Source organism: Protopterus annectens, chromosome 2.part2 (genome assembly GCF_019279795.1).
Source record: "Protopterus annectens isolate FY-2018-M chromosome 2.part2, PAN1.0, whole genome shotgun sequence".
NCBI lineage: Eukaryota > Metazoa > Chordata > Ceratodontiformes > Protopteridae > Protopterus > Protopterus annectens.
In genome coordinates this window covers 423541207-423554920 of record NC_056730.1, presented here as the reverse complement: position 1 = coordinate 423554920, position 13714 = coordinate 423541207, and the positions used below count along the sequence as shown (strand labels likewise).

The following is a 13714-nucleotide window of genomic DNA, read 5'->3' as shown; positions in this document are numbered from 1 at the left end:
AGACATAATGGCCATGAAAGTGTCAGTCTTCAAAGTCAAGTACTTCAAAGTTTAGAACTGCAGGCTAAAAGGTGGAAAAGTTAATTTCTCTAACAGAGTTGAATTCTTATGCTGGTAAATGACTACTTCCTCGGGAGGTCTTACATTTAAGACCCCTTGGGAGACTGTTTTCCTGGTAAAAAAAAATAATAAAAATGGGGCTCTCATTGTAGGCAGTTTTGACAATGCAAACAATGTATTTTCACTGAGGATTAAAACAACCACAGTTTAAGACATGCAAAGTATTTGAAGATCAAAGACACTGAAGAAAGCTTAGAATTCAGGCCCTATCTCAGGCAAAAAGGGAGGGGGTCAATATTATATGCTCAAAGTTTTAAAACTTCAACGCTCATATGATCGAAGTTTTAAAATATCGAACATATAATAAAAACGAAACAAAAAAAAAACACCTACCTGAAACCCCCTGCACCCCCCCCCCCCCGCTACTTAAATACACCAACTCCAAGATCGCACTACAGTGAAAGGGAAATGTTTCCTATGGCGATCTCCGTTTAAATATTTGAGCTTTCAAAAGTCGCTCATATGGTGTAGACCATATGAGACTCAAACTTTTCGAGCTTCTGATATAAATCCAAAAGGGAGAATCTTTTCCATTTTGTTAGGTATGACTTCCTTGGATTTCATTCCCTAGCCTCACTTAAGATAAAAAAGCATGCCCTCAGAAAATATGTGCTTAAAAAGGATTATAGGGAGGTTATCCACTATTAAGCATTCTACAATGTTCCAAGTACAATTTAACAGAAAGCATATAAAACGGCAGTCAATACTTGCATCTGAACACACTGCAATGCTGATGTTTCGCATAGACTCACTATCACAGTAAACTGCATTTACTTTTAAACTAGCTCATAAAATTTGTCAGTTTTCTGTACTACGCAAGGAAAAAATAAACTTTAAGTTTAGCAACTTTAAGAAGAGACGTGTAACTTACAGCGAGTCAACATGTCTTGCCTTAAAACAGGGCTGAACTACGATAAAGCACATCTCTGAATTTTCAGATAAAGAAAAAGAACAAATATTGCCATTAGAAAAAAAAAATACTCACTTTATAAGATGTCCAGAAAGTACTTCCTTACAAACAGGCTGCTCTGCTAAAGTAAGCCAGAACTCGCATGCTTCCAATGCCACATTCTCATCAGGGTCTTGTGTCCTCTGCAACATATACTAAAACAACAAACATGCATTTAATAAGCTACAAATAATGCAATATGAAAGCAAGAAAGTCCTTTCTGCCTGTTTAAGATTTATGAAAAAGAACAATTATGCTTGCATGCATATTAGCAATGTTAAGAACACAATCTCTCTCAAGATTTTATTTATTTTTTACACATCTGTTAACCAGGTAAGCTCACTGCACACCAGTTTAGGGCTTCCATGGCATGAAATCCCATCAGTTAGGACTGCAACAGTGAAATGTGAAGAACATCTGTCCTTTCTCTAGGATAACCCAGTACCACTGTCTGGTCAAATTACTTGTTCAGAGTCACACAGCAGGCTAAAGTGCAAACACCAAACAGACTTTTTCATCATAATCATCTAAGTTTTCACCTGATGCCACAAACCAGCAACTTGCATAATTTTTTAATACTACTACTATACATTAACAAGTGACATTGTACATGTCTGTCTTCCACCATGACATTTTATACCATGCCTCTCAATAACATGCAACTCACTTACAAAAATATGAATGTAAATATGAAAATGTGAACAGGTGGCAGTGTTCACTAACTCCACTGAATGACATTCTATATTAATAATGTTAGCATCAGTCTGTTAATTTATCCCTAACCATTTCTTATGCTATTACTAACTCATAAGTTACTAAAAGCCCAGCCCCCCTCCCCCCAAAAAAATGTCAGCATGCCATAAGAAGCAATAAATGTAGGGAGTTATAAGTGTGAACATAACATCTTGTCATTTTTTTCCCTGATGGAAACAGAATATGAACCTCTTTTTTAAAACATTAAAGCACAAAGACAACTTCATGCTACTCAAGTCAGAAGTTACTAACTTCATGACACCCATGCAGACGGGAACTGAAAGTTCGACTACTGAATTCTACACTAAGGCACTGTACCAGCACATCTACTTGTGCATGAATCGTGCCATCCCCAACAGAACCAAGACCCTCTCCTCCAAAAAAAGGAAGCCAATCTGGTGGTCCCTTGCCATAAACAAACTTTACAACACTTTGTTAGTGATATAAAGGAAGAAGTTTTAAAAGGTAGAAATAAGTTTAAACCTATAATTTTAGGAAACAATACAAATGAATCAAAAATTCCACAGAAAGATAACACTAACATGAATTTTGAAAGAACTCTAGTGTTGGAATATAATGGGATTAAAAATTTTGAAGGAATAGGAACGTTTTATAGTCATTACTGATATAGAAAAAATACCTAGGGGCCCACAAAAAGTTACATATAAGAATTCAAGTAATTTGAGATTATTATTAGAAAACAAACCAAGAAAAGCAATTAAAAACAAAGTGGGTACTTACAAATGTGGCAGGTGTAGTCAGTGTCAATATATTATGAATAAAGACAAATTTTATTTAGAAAATAGAAAGAGATGGCTGGTTAACAAGGAATATTACAACTGTGACTCAAAAGGACTTATTTATTTTGCAGTTTGCACAGTTTGTAAATCCTTCTACATAGGTAAAACAGAGAGAAAACTCAAGAGAAGGATTTACGAGCACTATTATGAAATGTCTATTAAAAAAGAAACTAATGCACTTTATAAACACTTGACTAAATGTACACAAGCCACTTTTATTTTTCTAGTTTTAGAACAAGTTAATTGTGATGGTAGGGGTGGACCATGGGAAGAGAGAATAGAAGTGAGGGAATTGTGGTGGCAATTGACCTTAGATGCAGGGAACAAACCAGGCTTAAATGAATACATTTCTATTTTACCCATTTTAAAGTTAAGGTCTGCTAAATTGTGAACTATCACAATACATTCCTTCATAGTTTAAGTAAAAAAAGTAAACAATTTAAACATATGTTTTTTTGTATACATTTTCTAGTTTCCAAAATACACTATTCATTATTATTTACTTATTTATTCATTAATATTTATAAAACATATGACATTTTTATGAATAAAAGTTGATGCAGACATTCATATATTCAAACAACATAAGATAATTTTTAAATGGTTTCAAACAGTTTCATAATGTTTTTAAATAGGATGACAGTTTTTTACCTAGAGATCTATTTTATTAAACATTTATTTAACATTAATGTAATTTTAGCAGCAAGATGTTTCTTAAGAAGTTGGCGTTTAAGGAAGTGACAATATGGTAATACAAAATGAATTATTCATGATTATACCATGATCCCCCCAAAACGTGCATGCTGATTGGCCAGCGTGCCCGTTGTAAATCGAGTTATACTAATGGAAAAAGGTCCGGTCGCCCGGACTTTTTTCCATTAGTATAACTCGTTTTTTTAAAACACTGTCTCGCTATGTTAAATGGGTTTAACATAGCGAGACAGCTTTAAAATAAGCAACGGAGATCTCCTTATTTTAAAGCTGTCTCGCTATGTTAAACCCATTTAACATAGCGAGAAAGCAACGAGAACAAGATCTCCGTTGCTTTTTAGAATCTCGCTATGTTAAATGAGTTTAACATAGCGAGACAGTTTTAAAATAAGCAACGGAGATGTCCGTTGCTTATTTTAAATGTCTCGCTATGTTAAACTCATTTAACATAGCGAGACTAAAAGCAACGGAGATCTTGCTTTCTCGTTGCTTGCTCACAACTCTGATGTACTGCGCGCGCAGTACATCAGAACTGCCATGGATGCCAGACATCTGCGGAAGGGCAGTAAACAGGCATTATACTATGCCATTATTTAAGAAAAGTAATAGTTTCTTTTATTAAATAATGTCATGGTATAATAGCAATAACCCACTTCTGGGTGTGGGTAATGCTAAATATACCCACGGTTGGCTTTGTTTGGTCCCTCGGGCTTCGCCCTCGGGACCAAACCACGCCAACCGTGGGTAAATTTAGCATTACCCACACCCAGGCGTGGGTTATTGCTATAATATGGGACAAGGTTGTCAGTTTATTGGATGTTTTTAAATTAATTGAAACAAAGTGATTGGTATATGTTTAAGTATGTATAATATATAAATGTAATTCATTAAAATAAAGTGTATCTGATGAAGTCTTTCTGGTTTAGAAGACGAAAACGTACTTTGTAAGGAGGAGACGTCAATGTGTTTTTGACCGTTGGATTAAAATCTTCACATAAGTTTCCAGTCCGTGTATTTCTTCCAGTTTACTTGCTTGGATTATTGTTTTTTTACGCTGGAAGTAGCTTCGTTGTGTTCCCTTGCCATAAACAAACTTTACAACAAAAGGAAGAAACTGTTGCAGAAAAGAGGAAAATCCCAAGATGCAAAAAAATCCCTTACCAGCATCAGTAAGAAGCTGAGATCCCTCATAAAATCCTGCAAAGCTAGTTACGAAAATAAAACTGCCAAAGATTCCAAAAACAACCACAAGGCATTCTATAGCTATGTCAAGAATCTAAATGGCAATGCTCAGATCTGCTCTGAGCTACAACAGAATGGCATTAAATATACTGATCCCAAGGATATTGCCAATATTCTGGCAGATCGATTCAATGCAAACTTCACCCCCCTCTCAACCCCTAATGGGCCCATCTCAATACCGAAAGATTGCCAAATTCCAGTAATAACAGCCACACAGGTAAAAAATGCACTCTCCAAAGCTAAGAATACAGGACCCATGGGACCAGACGACATGCCAGGCCGTGTATTACATGAATTACAAAATGAACTGGCACCTCACCTAAGTGTCATGTTTAATCATAGCCTTACCTCAGACTTCGTGCCCACTGAGTGGTGCACAGCTACAGTTATCCCACTCCACAAGGGGGGATCCACCTTGTATCCAGGGAACTACCGCCCCATCAGTCTGACGAGCCTGATCTGCAAGGCCATGGAATGTATTATCATGGAACTTATAAACAAAGACACTGGCAACCTTCAAACACTAGACCCCATGCAGTTTGTGTTCGTGAAGGGACGATCTTGTCTCCTGAACCTGACTGACTTCTTCAAATCAGTCTCCAGAGCCGTGGACAAGGGGTCCACACAGCCATCTGGACCTCTCCAAGGACTTCGACACCATCCCCCACTCTGGAATCATAGATAAATTTACTAACCTGGGCATTAATCCCTACGTCACTTGATGGGTTGCCAACTGGCTTACTGACAAAACCCACACTGTAAAAGTAGCAGAGTCCAAATCCAGCTCCAGACAAGTGGAGTACCTCAGGGTTCAGTCCTGGGACCGCTCGTTTGGCATCTACTTCTCTGAAGTACAGGTCAACACTAAGGGACTCTGGCTAACAAAGTTCGCAGATGACTGCAAACTGGGAGCCATTACTGAATCCCCAAATGATGTGGATATTCTACAAAAGGGCCTTACGGAAACAGATGCCTGGTGGCAGAGCCATGGGCGCAAGCTGAATGCCAAGAAATGCATAGTTATCCCCTTTGAGAAAAAAACATGTACCCGTGAATTACCACATAGGTGGCAGTACATTAAACACCGAAAATGTGATAAGAGTCTTGGCTGGGATGCTGTCTAATGTTTTTTGCAATCTATCCATTATATAACTTAGAGTCGACTAACAACAAATGATCCTTTGTTTCACAGGACTTTCTTTCTTTACTCTTTTGTTCTACTGCTATGATTATAATCATTTAGAAGAAAATTCAAACTCTGTTAGCATCAATTCCAGTTTATAGTTTATACATCAGAAGGCAAGTTATTATAGTTTTTAGGGTAGCTTGCAGGTTCACTCTTAAGGAGAATATTGTTTTTCCTGTTAATCAGACTGGTGCCTGTTCTGGATGTGTATACAAGTAATTCTTACTCAGGGCTAAATCTTCTTGTAAAGATGTTAATACTTTTAGTCAGTTGGGTACTGCATCTGGGCCTGTGGTTTTCCAGGTAGGAGCTTTTCTTAATTTTGTTCCAGTTTCTCTGGCTGTTACTTCATCCCATTTCATATCCTGCACATTTGAATTTCTTACTGTTCTTTTACTTCTTCTATCCATTCAGCATCTTTGTGTTTCGCAGGATCTTCACATCTATTTCTCCAAAATATGCCTATTTCTTTTCCCCTCTTTTTTGATGGCGTTTCTGTTCCTTTTGCTTTGCTCCCAACATTTTTGGGGCATCAATGAATTGCTTATTTTATTCACTGCATGCTGGAGTCATACAGAACTTTTTCTTTGGTATGACTTGACTTAGGACTCACGTCTAAAATGGGCCAAAGGTCCTAGGTCTTCACTAGCATTAAAGAATCTAGACTAATACCTGGACATACAGAGGTAAGATGGGACCTCCTAGATGGCTCTATTTATTATATTATATTACAGACCCTGTTTACCTCCACTCCTTTCTAATGGAGTGGGACTTCAAAAAGGGAAGGTGTAGCTAAGTTTGAGAGAGGCAGAGAATTGTATATACATATCCTGAAATTATGTCCAATATCCATCTGACATGCAATGGCCATCAATGGTGGCAGATGGAGGAGCAGATGGCCTAGAACTGTCTGCAAAGTAGAAAAGTCAGGTAAAGCCTTGGGGAGCTTTCTGATCTCCCCCCTGCATTGTGGACTTCAGAATCCTTGACTTAGTGGGAATTTCTACCACCAGTTTTGGCAGCAACTACAAAAAACATCACCACACCTGTAGTGGTTCATTCCCAGCTGTTGGCAGCGACTGACCTACATCTGACATGGGATCTTCTGTATCTACGAGTGATGACAAGTCATAAATTTAACTCCAACAGCTATGAGGGCTACTCAGTTTTCACTTACTTCCAGCTTTTCTTTAACCAGTGGTCCAAATAAGTTGGATCCATTAAAAGTACAGTTGTGTACCTACCATAAATGTAGATGTTCGAGTGTATTCACTGTTGCAGTCATTACACTTGGGTTATCCTGCTGGCAGGCTACCCGCAGTCGGTCTGAATTCCAAAGTCCTGGTCCGGCGTCGGTTGCTGTTGCCTCTTCCCTGACGTCAGTGCGCCAGGGGAATATAAGATGCAGCAGACGCCATTTTCTTCAGTTTTTCTTGCCCCAGATGTCAGGTGCCCCCAAGAAGGTAGGCAATACATATTGCTTATAAAAACATACAGTAAAATAAAAACAATACCTTCATCTACAAGCAAATACACCACATAGGTTGTATAGGATAGAGAAGTACAGATAAGTCCCAGCAAAGAAAAGGGGGATGGAGGGTGGGTAACCTGGACTGCAACAGTGAATACACTCGAACATCTACATTTATGGTAGGTACACAACTGTACTATGTTCATCGTGTTTCACTGTTGCAGTCATTACACTTGGGTTGAATCCCAAAGCCGAGGTAGGGCGGCTGGGTCTAAATAGGATTAGGAGTGGCTATGAAGCCCTGCAGAACTGCAGTGGCAAAGCCTGCTCTGGATTTAGAGTAAAGAGGTAAATGATAGTGCTTGGTAAAAGTGTGCACTGAACTTCAAGTTGCAGCCTCCAAAATTTCCTTGGTTGGTACTCCTCTAAGAAAGGCTGCTGAAGTGGCTGCTGCCCTGGTAGAATGCGGCCTAATATTCTTAGCACTGACTTGCCATGCTGTGCATAGCAGAAACGAATACAGTGTCCTATCCATTTTGAAATAGTCTGCTTTGAGATGGCCTTTCCTTGTGGTCTTGCATCATATGCTACAAACAGTTGCTCAGTTTTTCTGAAAGCTTTTGTTTTGTCCAAGTAGAAGCATAGCTGCCTGTATATGTCCAAAGAATGTGGAAGTCTCTCCCCTTTATTCTGGGGATTTGGATAAAATGTTGGCAAATGAATGGTTTGGTTAAGAGCCACACTGGATACTACCTTTGGCATAAATGTTGGGTTTGTCCTTTGAGAAACCCTGTCTGGATGAAAAATGATAAGAGGTTCCACTGCCATTAATGCCTGTAACTCAGACTCTTCTTGCTGAAGTTATTGCTAGCAGCACAGCAGTTTTCCATGATAAGAGTTTTATATCAGCTGTATTGGCTGGCTCAAAAGGAGGCAGTGTGAGCTTTTCTAAGACAAAGTTGAGGTCCCATGTAGGTATCGGTGCTCTCCTTGGGGGTCTTATGTTTTTTGCCCCTCTGAGGTACTGTCTTAGCAGTGGATGAGAGAAAATAGGAGGTTCCGTATTGTAATGAGCTGAAATGGCAGAGGCATGGATCTTAATTGATGAGAAAGATAGACCCTTGTCCAGCATCTCAGTTAGGTATTGTAAAATCTGAGGAATATTTGGAACAAGTGGTTCAAAAGTCCTTGTGCCTGGTTCCAAGCACAGAATCTCTTCCATTTTTCTGCATAAGATTTCCTGGTGCTGGGTCTCCTGGCTTCCAGAATGACATCCATAACAGCTTTAGAGAGAGGTGTGTCCTGAGTGGCTATATTATTGGCCATGCTGCTAGATTTAAGGTTCTGAGTTGGCTATGCAGGATCTGATTGTTTTGTTGAGTCAGAAGATGTGGAATTTGAGGTGAAGTCCAGGCTGGGCCTTGAGACAAGCTCTTTAGGATTGGGTACCAGTGCTGACGTGGCCAGTCTGGGGCAATCAGAATCATTTTTGGCTTCTCTTGTGTGACTTTTAGGAGCACATTGGGAAGGAGAGGCAGTGGTGGAAAGGCATAAACTGTTAGGGTTTCCCAGCTGAATGACAGAGCATCCACTTTCCATGCTTGTGAGTGTTAAGTCCTTGTGCAGAATCTCTATAATTGGCAGTTGTGAGGGGAGGCAAAAAGATCTATGTCTGGGCATCCCCATTTCCTTATCATCATGCTGAAGACCTGTGAATTTAGTTTCCACTCGTGAGGGTTCATGAGGTTTCTGCTTAGTTCGTCTGCCAGAGTATTTTTCTTTCCTGGCAGGAATTGTACCTGCAGATGTACTTGATAGGTCAGTGTTGTGTTCCACAAAGTCATGGCTTGCATGCAGAGGGGGTAGGAATGTGTGCCCCCCTTGCTTGTTTATGTACCACATAACTGTAGTATTGTCTGTCTTTAGTAGTAGTTGTCCTGGATGTAGTAGGTCTTTGAAGGCTGTCAGAGCATTCTGTACAGCTAGCATTGCTTTTTGATTGATGTGAAGATGAATTTGGTCCGTGGGCCACGTGCCGAATACATTTTCCTGCCATGTGTGCCCCCCAGGCATAATCCGATGCATCTGTTGTTAGTGTCTGCCTGGCTGTGGGTAAAGTGAAAGGCTCTCTCTTACTGTGGTGACAGGCCAGTGCCCACCATCGAAACTCCTGTTGCAGGCAGAGAATAAGAGTTATTATTGTTTCCAGGCTGTGGCAATGTTTTTAGATACCATTGCAGCTTCCTCATATGCAGTCTTGCATATGGATTAGCAGAATGCAGGATGCCATGAAGCTCAAAGCCTGCAGAATTCTTCTTGCAGGTTGCTGGGTCTTTGTTGCCATCATTTGAAAGTAATGAGTCAGTTGCCTTTGCTTGTCTGGCGTGAGATAAGCCACCTGGGTAGTTGTGTTTAAGCTTGCACCCAGGAATATTATCTCTTGAGAGGGCACTAGTTTTGATTTCTTTTTGTTTACTGTGTACCCTAGGCAAATTAGTAATCTTTTTACAAACGCCAGATGCTTTAGTAGAATGTCCTTGCTCTCTGTTTGAATTAGGCAGTTGTCCAAGTAGGGATATATTTGAATTCCTTTTTGTCTGCAAAATGCAATTACTGGTGCCAGGCATTTTGTGAAGACCCTGGGCGCAGTAGATAAGCCAAAGGGCAGTGCAGAGAATTGGTAATGCATTGAGCCAGCTATGAACCTGAGGTATCTTCTGCAAGATTGTCTGATTGGGAAATGCAGGTATGCCTCTTTGAGGTCCAAAGTAACTAGCCAAGCCTTCTTGCCCAGCATGGGTAGAAGTTGCTGCAGTGTCAACATTTTGAATTTTGGAACATCCAGGAAAGTATTTAGAATTGAGAGGTCCAGTATTGGTCTCCATGTTTTGTCCTTTCTGGGTACCAAGAATAGTAGAGTAAAATCCTTGTCCCTGTTCTTGCTGTGGTACTTTTTGAATATCTCTCATGTCCATGAGAACAGAAATTTGTTTTTGTGCCTCTGCCCATTGATTTTGTGGCAGGTCTGGCATACCTTTTGACCTTGGCAGGGTGTGAAAGTGGAACCTGTAACCCTGAGAAACAATATTCAGTACCTATTTGTCCTGTGTGATCATGTGCCAATTTTGTGAGAAAAGTGCTAGTTTTCCCCCTAAGGGTGCTGCCAAAAGGTAAGTGCTTGGCATTGGTAGGGGGAAGTCATTGGGACTGTTTCCTATAAGGTTGTGATTTGTCCTCTCCACCTTTGGGGGCTGAAGCATCCCATTGGTTAGGTCTGTATGAGCCTTGGGGCTGAGATCTGCCTCTTGGGCGTCTGTACCTGCCTCTCTGTGGCCTGTCTGACACTGGAAAGGACCAATTTTTAGAAAGCCAGTTCCCTACTAAATCTAGGTGGCTGAAACTGTAAAAAAATCCTTTACTATCTGCATTGATTTTGCTTTATCCTCCATTTTCTTTAACACCTCTTCTGCCTTAACACCAAATAAAGTATCATGCTGTAATGGAGCATCCAATCATTTTGCTTTAACATGATCAGGTAAACTTTGTTCTTTTAATCAAGCATGCCTTCGAATGACAAAACCTGTAACTGCGGCTCTGCAAGAAGCTTCTAATGAATCAAAACCACACTGCAGAGTATGCTTTCTCACTTGTTCAGCTGCATGCAATAAATCCTGAATTTCCTTATTTTCAGGACATTCTGAGCTTGTAAGCATTTTCTGTTTTAGCAAAGACATTAGGTATTGTTGATATTTAAGCATGTGAAACTGGCAATTTAAAGCCCTTACAGCTAAAGTAGCAGAAGTGTAAACTCCCCCCCCCCCATCTATCCAGTGCTCTGGAATCCCTATCAGAGGGAAGAGAGTTTTTTTTCCAGTGGAAGCCTTGACCCCTTTGGGACCCTGAGAAATTGTTTCTGGGTCAGCAGCAGGGTTTTTATAAAGAAAGTTATGAGAGTCTGGGACCCTGTAGTACCTATCTGGCTTGATTGGTGCAGGGGGTAAAGAATCAGGAGACAAACTGGATTCAGAGAAAACATCTTCAACAATATCTAGTACAGGGGGGATAGCAAGGCACCTGTGCTGAGGCAATAAAAAAAAGTCTCGGAGCCTTTTCTTGGATTCTGAATAATCCTGGCTCTCCCAGTGGAAATGCTCCCTCATGGTGTGCAAGGTTTCCCCAAAAGAGTAATCCTCAGGAGGAGAGGCTGAAGGGATAGAATCTTCAGCATCAGAGTCCCCATAGGGAGGAAGAGAATATCCCTGTTCAGAAGAGGAATCAGAGGAAATAGAAACCTGGTCAGAGGAGTCATAGTCAGTGTCTTGCCTAGGCCTTTTATCAGGAGGGGGATGGGAACCCCTGATCAAAGTAATTAGGTCCTCGGCCATTTTAAGCATCTGTTTCTTTGGCATGGATGACTGTCCAGGAGAATGCTGTACTTGTTTCTTTGTCTTTAATGGTGTTTTAGACTTTGCCTTGGCTGCTGAAGTGGACTTGATAGTAAGCTGTGTAGGTCTGAAAACACCCTCAGAAGCCGATGCCTGCTCAGCGGCTCCGGACCCACATGAGGGAATAGTTTCTGTAGGCCCAATACCTTGAGTTTCCAGAGGCATAGTTGTCTCCATGTGGGAGTCGGAGGCGGCCTGTGGCTCTGAGGTAGCAGGTGTCAGGGGCTGCGAAAGCGCATCACTGAGAACCGGCGACTGGCCTAGAAGAGGCTTTGTCGTCGGTTTTTGACCTCGGATGCCTGTCCTTTTCTTTGTCTTCGCATTTTTTATGAATTCTGGTCGTCGGTTGTTCCGACGGCATTATGTAGTTAAACCTTCGGCCAAAGTAATGTAAAGCAAAATCAGACAGACGCTTAATAGTGCGTTGGTTGAATCTAGCACAAAACAGACAACTAGCAACGTCGTGGTCAGGACCCAGGCAAGGAATACAGTAAGAGTGAAAATCCTTATGAGGTATTTGCTTCCCACAAGAAATACAATTGTTAACTTTTACTGACATCGGTCTGAAGCAAGAAAAAGTTTCCCCAACGGGGTACTTAGCTTTATTGAAGACTTCGGTTCTGAAATTCAATTTCGAAAATTTCAGGAGTCGGCCGACCGGCACTTGCGAACTGCTTTTGCTTCGGGCACCGCGCGGCAAGAAAGACTGAAGAAAATGGTGTTGGCTGCATCTTATATACCCCTGGCGCACTGACGTCAGGGAAGAGGCGACAGCAACCGATTCCGGACCAGAACTTTGGAATTCAGGCCGACTGCGGGTAGCCTGCCAGCAGGATAACCCAAGTGTGATGACTGCAACAGTGAAACACGATGAACATCTGGGCATTACAGAAATTCACTCAAATTCTCCTCAATGTCAGTGAAAAAAGCAACTTCTGATGACATAGTGACTCCTGGTGCTTGTGGACCTTGTTGCACTATGAACTACAAGTTTCTACTTATCCAGTGGCGGAGACATCTCATTAAGAACAGTATGGTGGAATTTAAACCCATGTTCTTTGTAGTCAAATGCCCTCAGTGCAAAGATGGAAGGCACACAGACCCACTTTCTGAAACAGTCCAAAGCACTTGTATCTTTATATAGCAAACAGACTGCAAGATTCTGTAGTGTAATTAGCCTATTTGAGGGCTGCCTCAGCAACTCTTGAGTCCAATACAACTTTCTGCACCTAAACTTTTCAATCCTTAGAAATTCAGGGAACCCTGTCTGGTTTCCTAGGCTGAGTTCTTTCCTTACTTCCTGTACAAGGGGTACCACTTTTCCCACAAGTGGAAGTAATACAACAAGAGAAGGAAGTAACCTGAATGCCTCCTGCAAAAGTTTATCAAAATATGAGAGGGACCAACTGGGCAACCTTATTTTGCAAGTACAATTTGTGAAATTCATTCAAATTTACGGTTGTTTAGGGGGTGAAACCAGACAATCCGCCTAGTCTTCCCTTACAGGTGTCTGGGCTCAGAAGAGTTTATGGGTAATCTATGAGTACTCATGTACAACATCTTGCCCTGCACACTCGGTGGGAAATAATCAGGTGAGGAAGAAGCGCAGAAAGATTCTCACCAAGACACCCTGCTACATCTCTACTGGCAACTTTCAGGTCCTCTGTCCTGGTGCTGTGAAGTGGCAAGAGGCTCAAGCAAAGGTCAGAAATGATCTCTGGGCAAGACTGAAAGCAAAGCAAGCATTGAGGGAACATTTGTAGTGGGGACTGTAATATGGAACCCATGACTGGCCTTAAGATACCCATGTCAACACGTAACCCATCAGTGCCAGGAATCCAACGCAGAACTCAGTCAACACTGGTTTTGGTGAATCAACTGCAAAGAGCCTAAATGCCAAGGCAACTGTCCTGTGCCAAAATAAATAGTCCAGGAAGAGTCTGCTTTAAGGCTGAAAACTCAGAAAAAAAGTGAAACCAGAAATATCAGCTCCAAAATCAGGCCCAAGTCATCAAGCCCAAAGTGAGGGGTCATGCA

At 41.0% G+C, this 13714-nt stretch overlaps 1 protein-coding gene across 1 annotated transcript in view; it reads right to left on the bottom strand.

The window, feature by feature from the left end:
- TNPO1 (transportin 1) overlaps positions 1–13714 on the bottom strand; it is a 3819238-nt gene that overhangs the window by 2656558 nt on the left and 1148966 nt on the right. The window contains exon 8 of the mRNA XM_044064437.1: positions 1106–1224. Within this exon, the coding sequence (XP_043920372.1) occupies positions 1106–1224 (119 nt within the window). The remainder of the gene's footprint in view (positions 1–1105; positions 1225–13714) is intronic.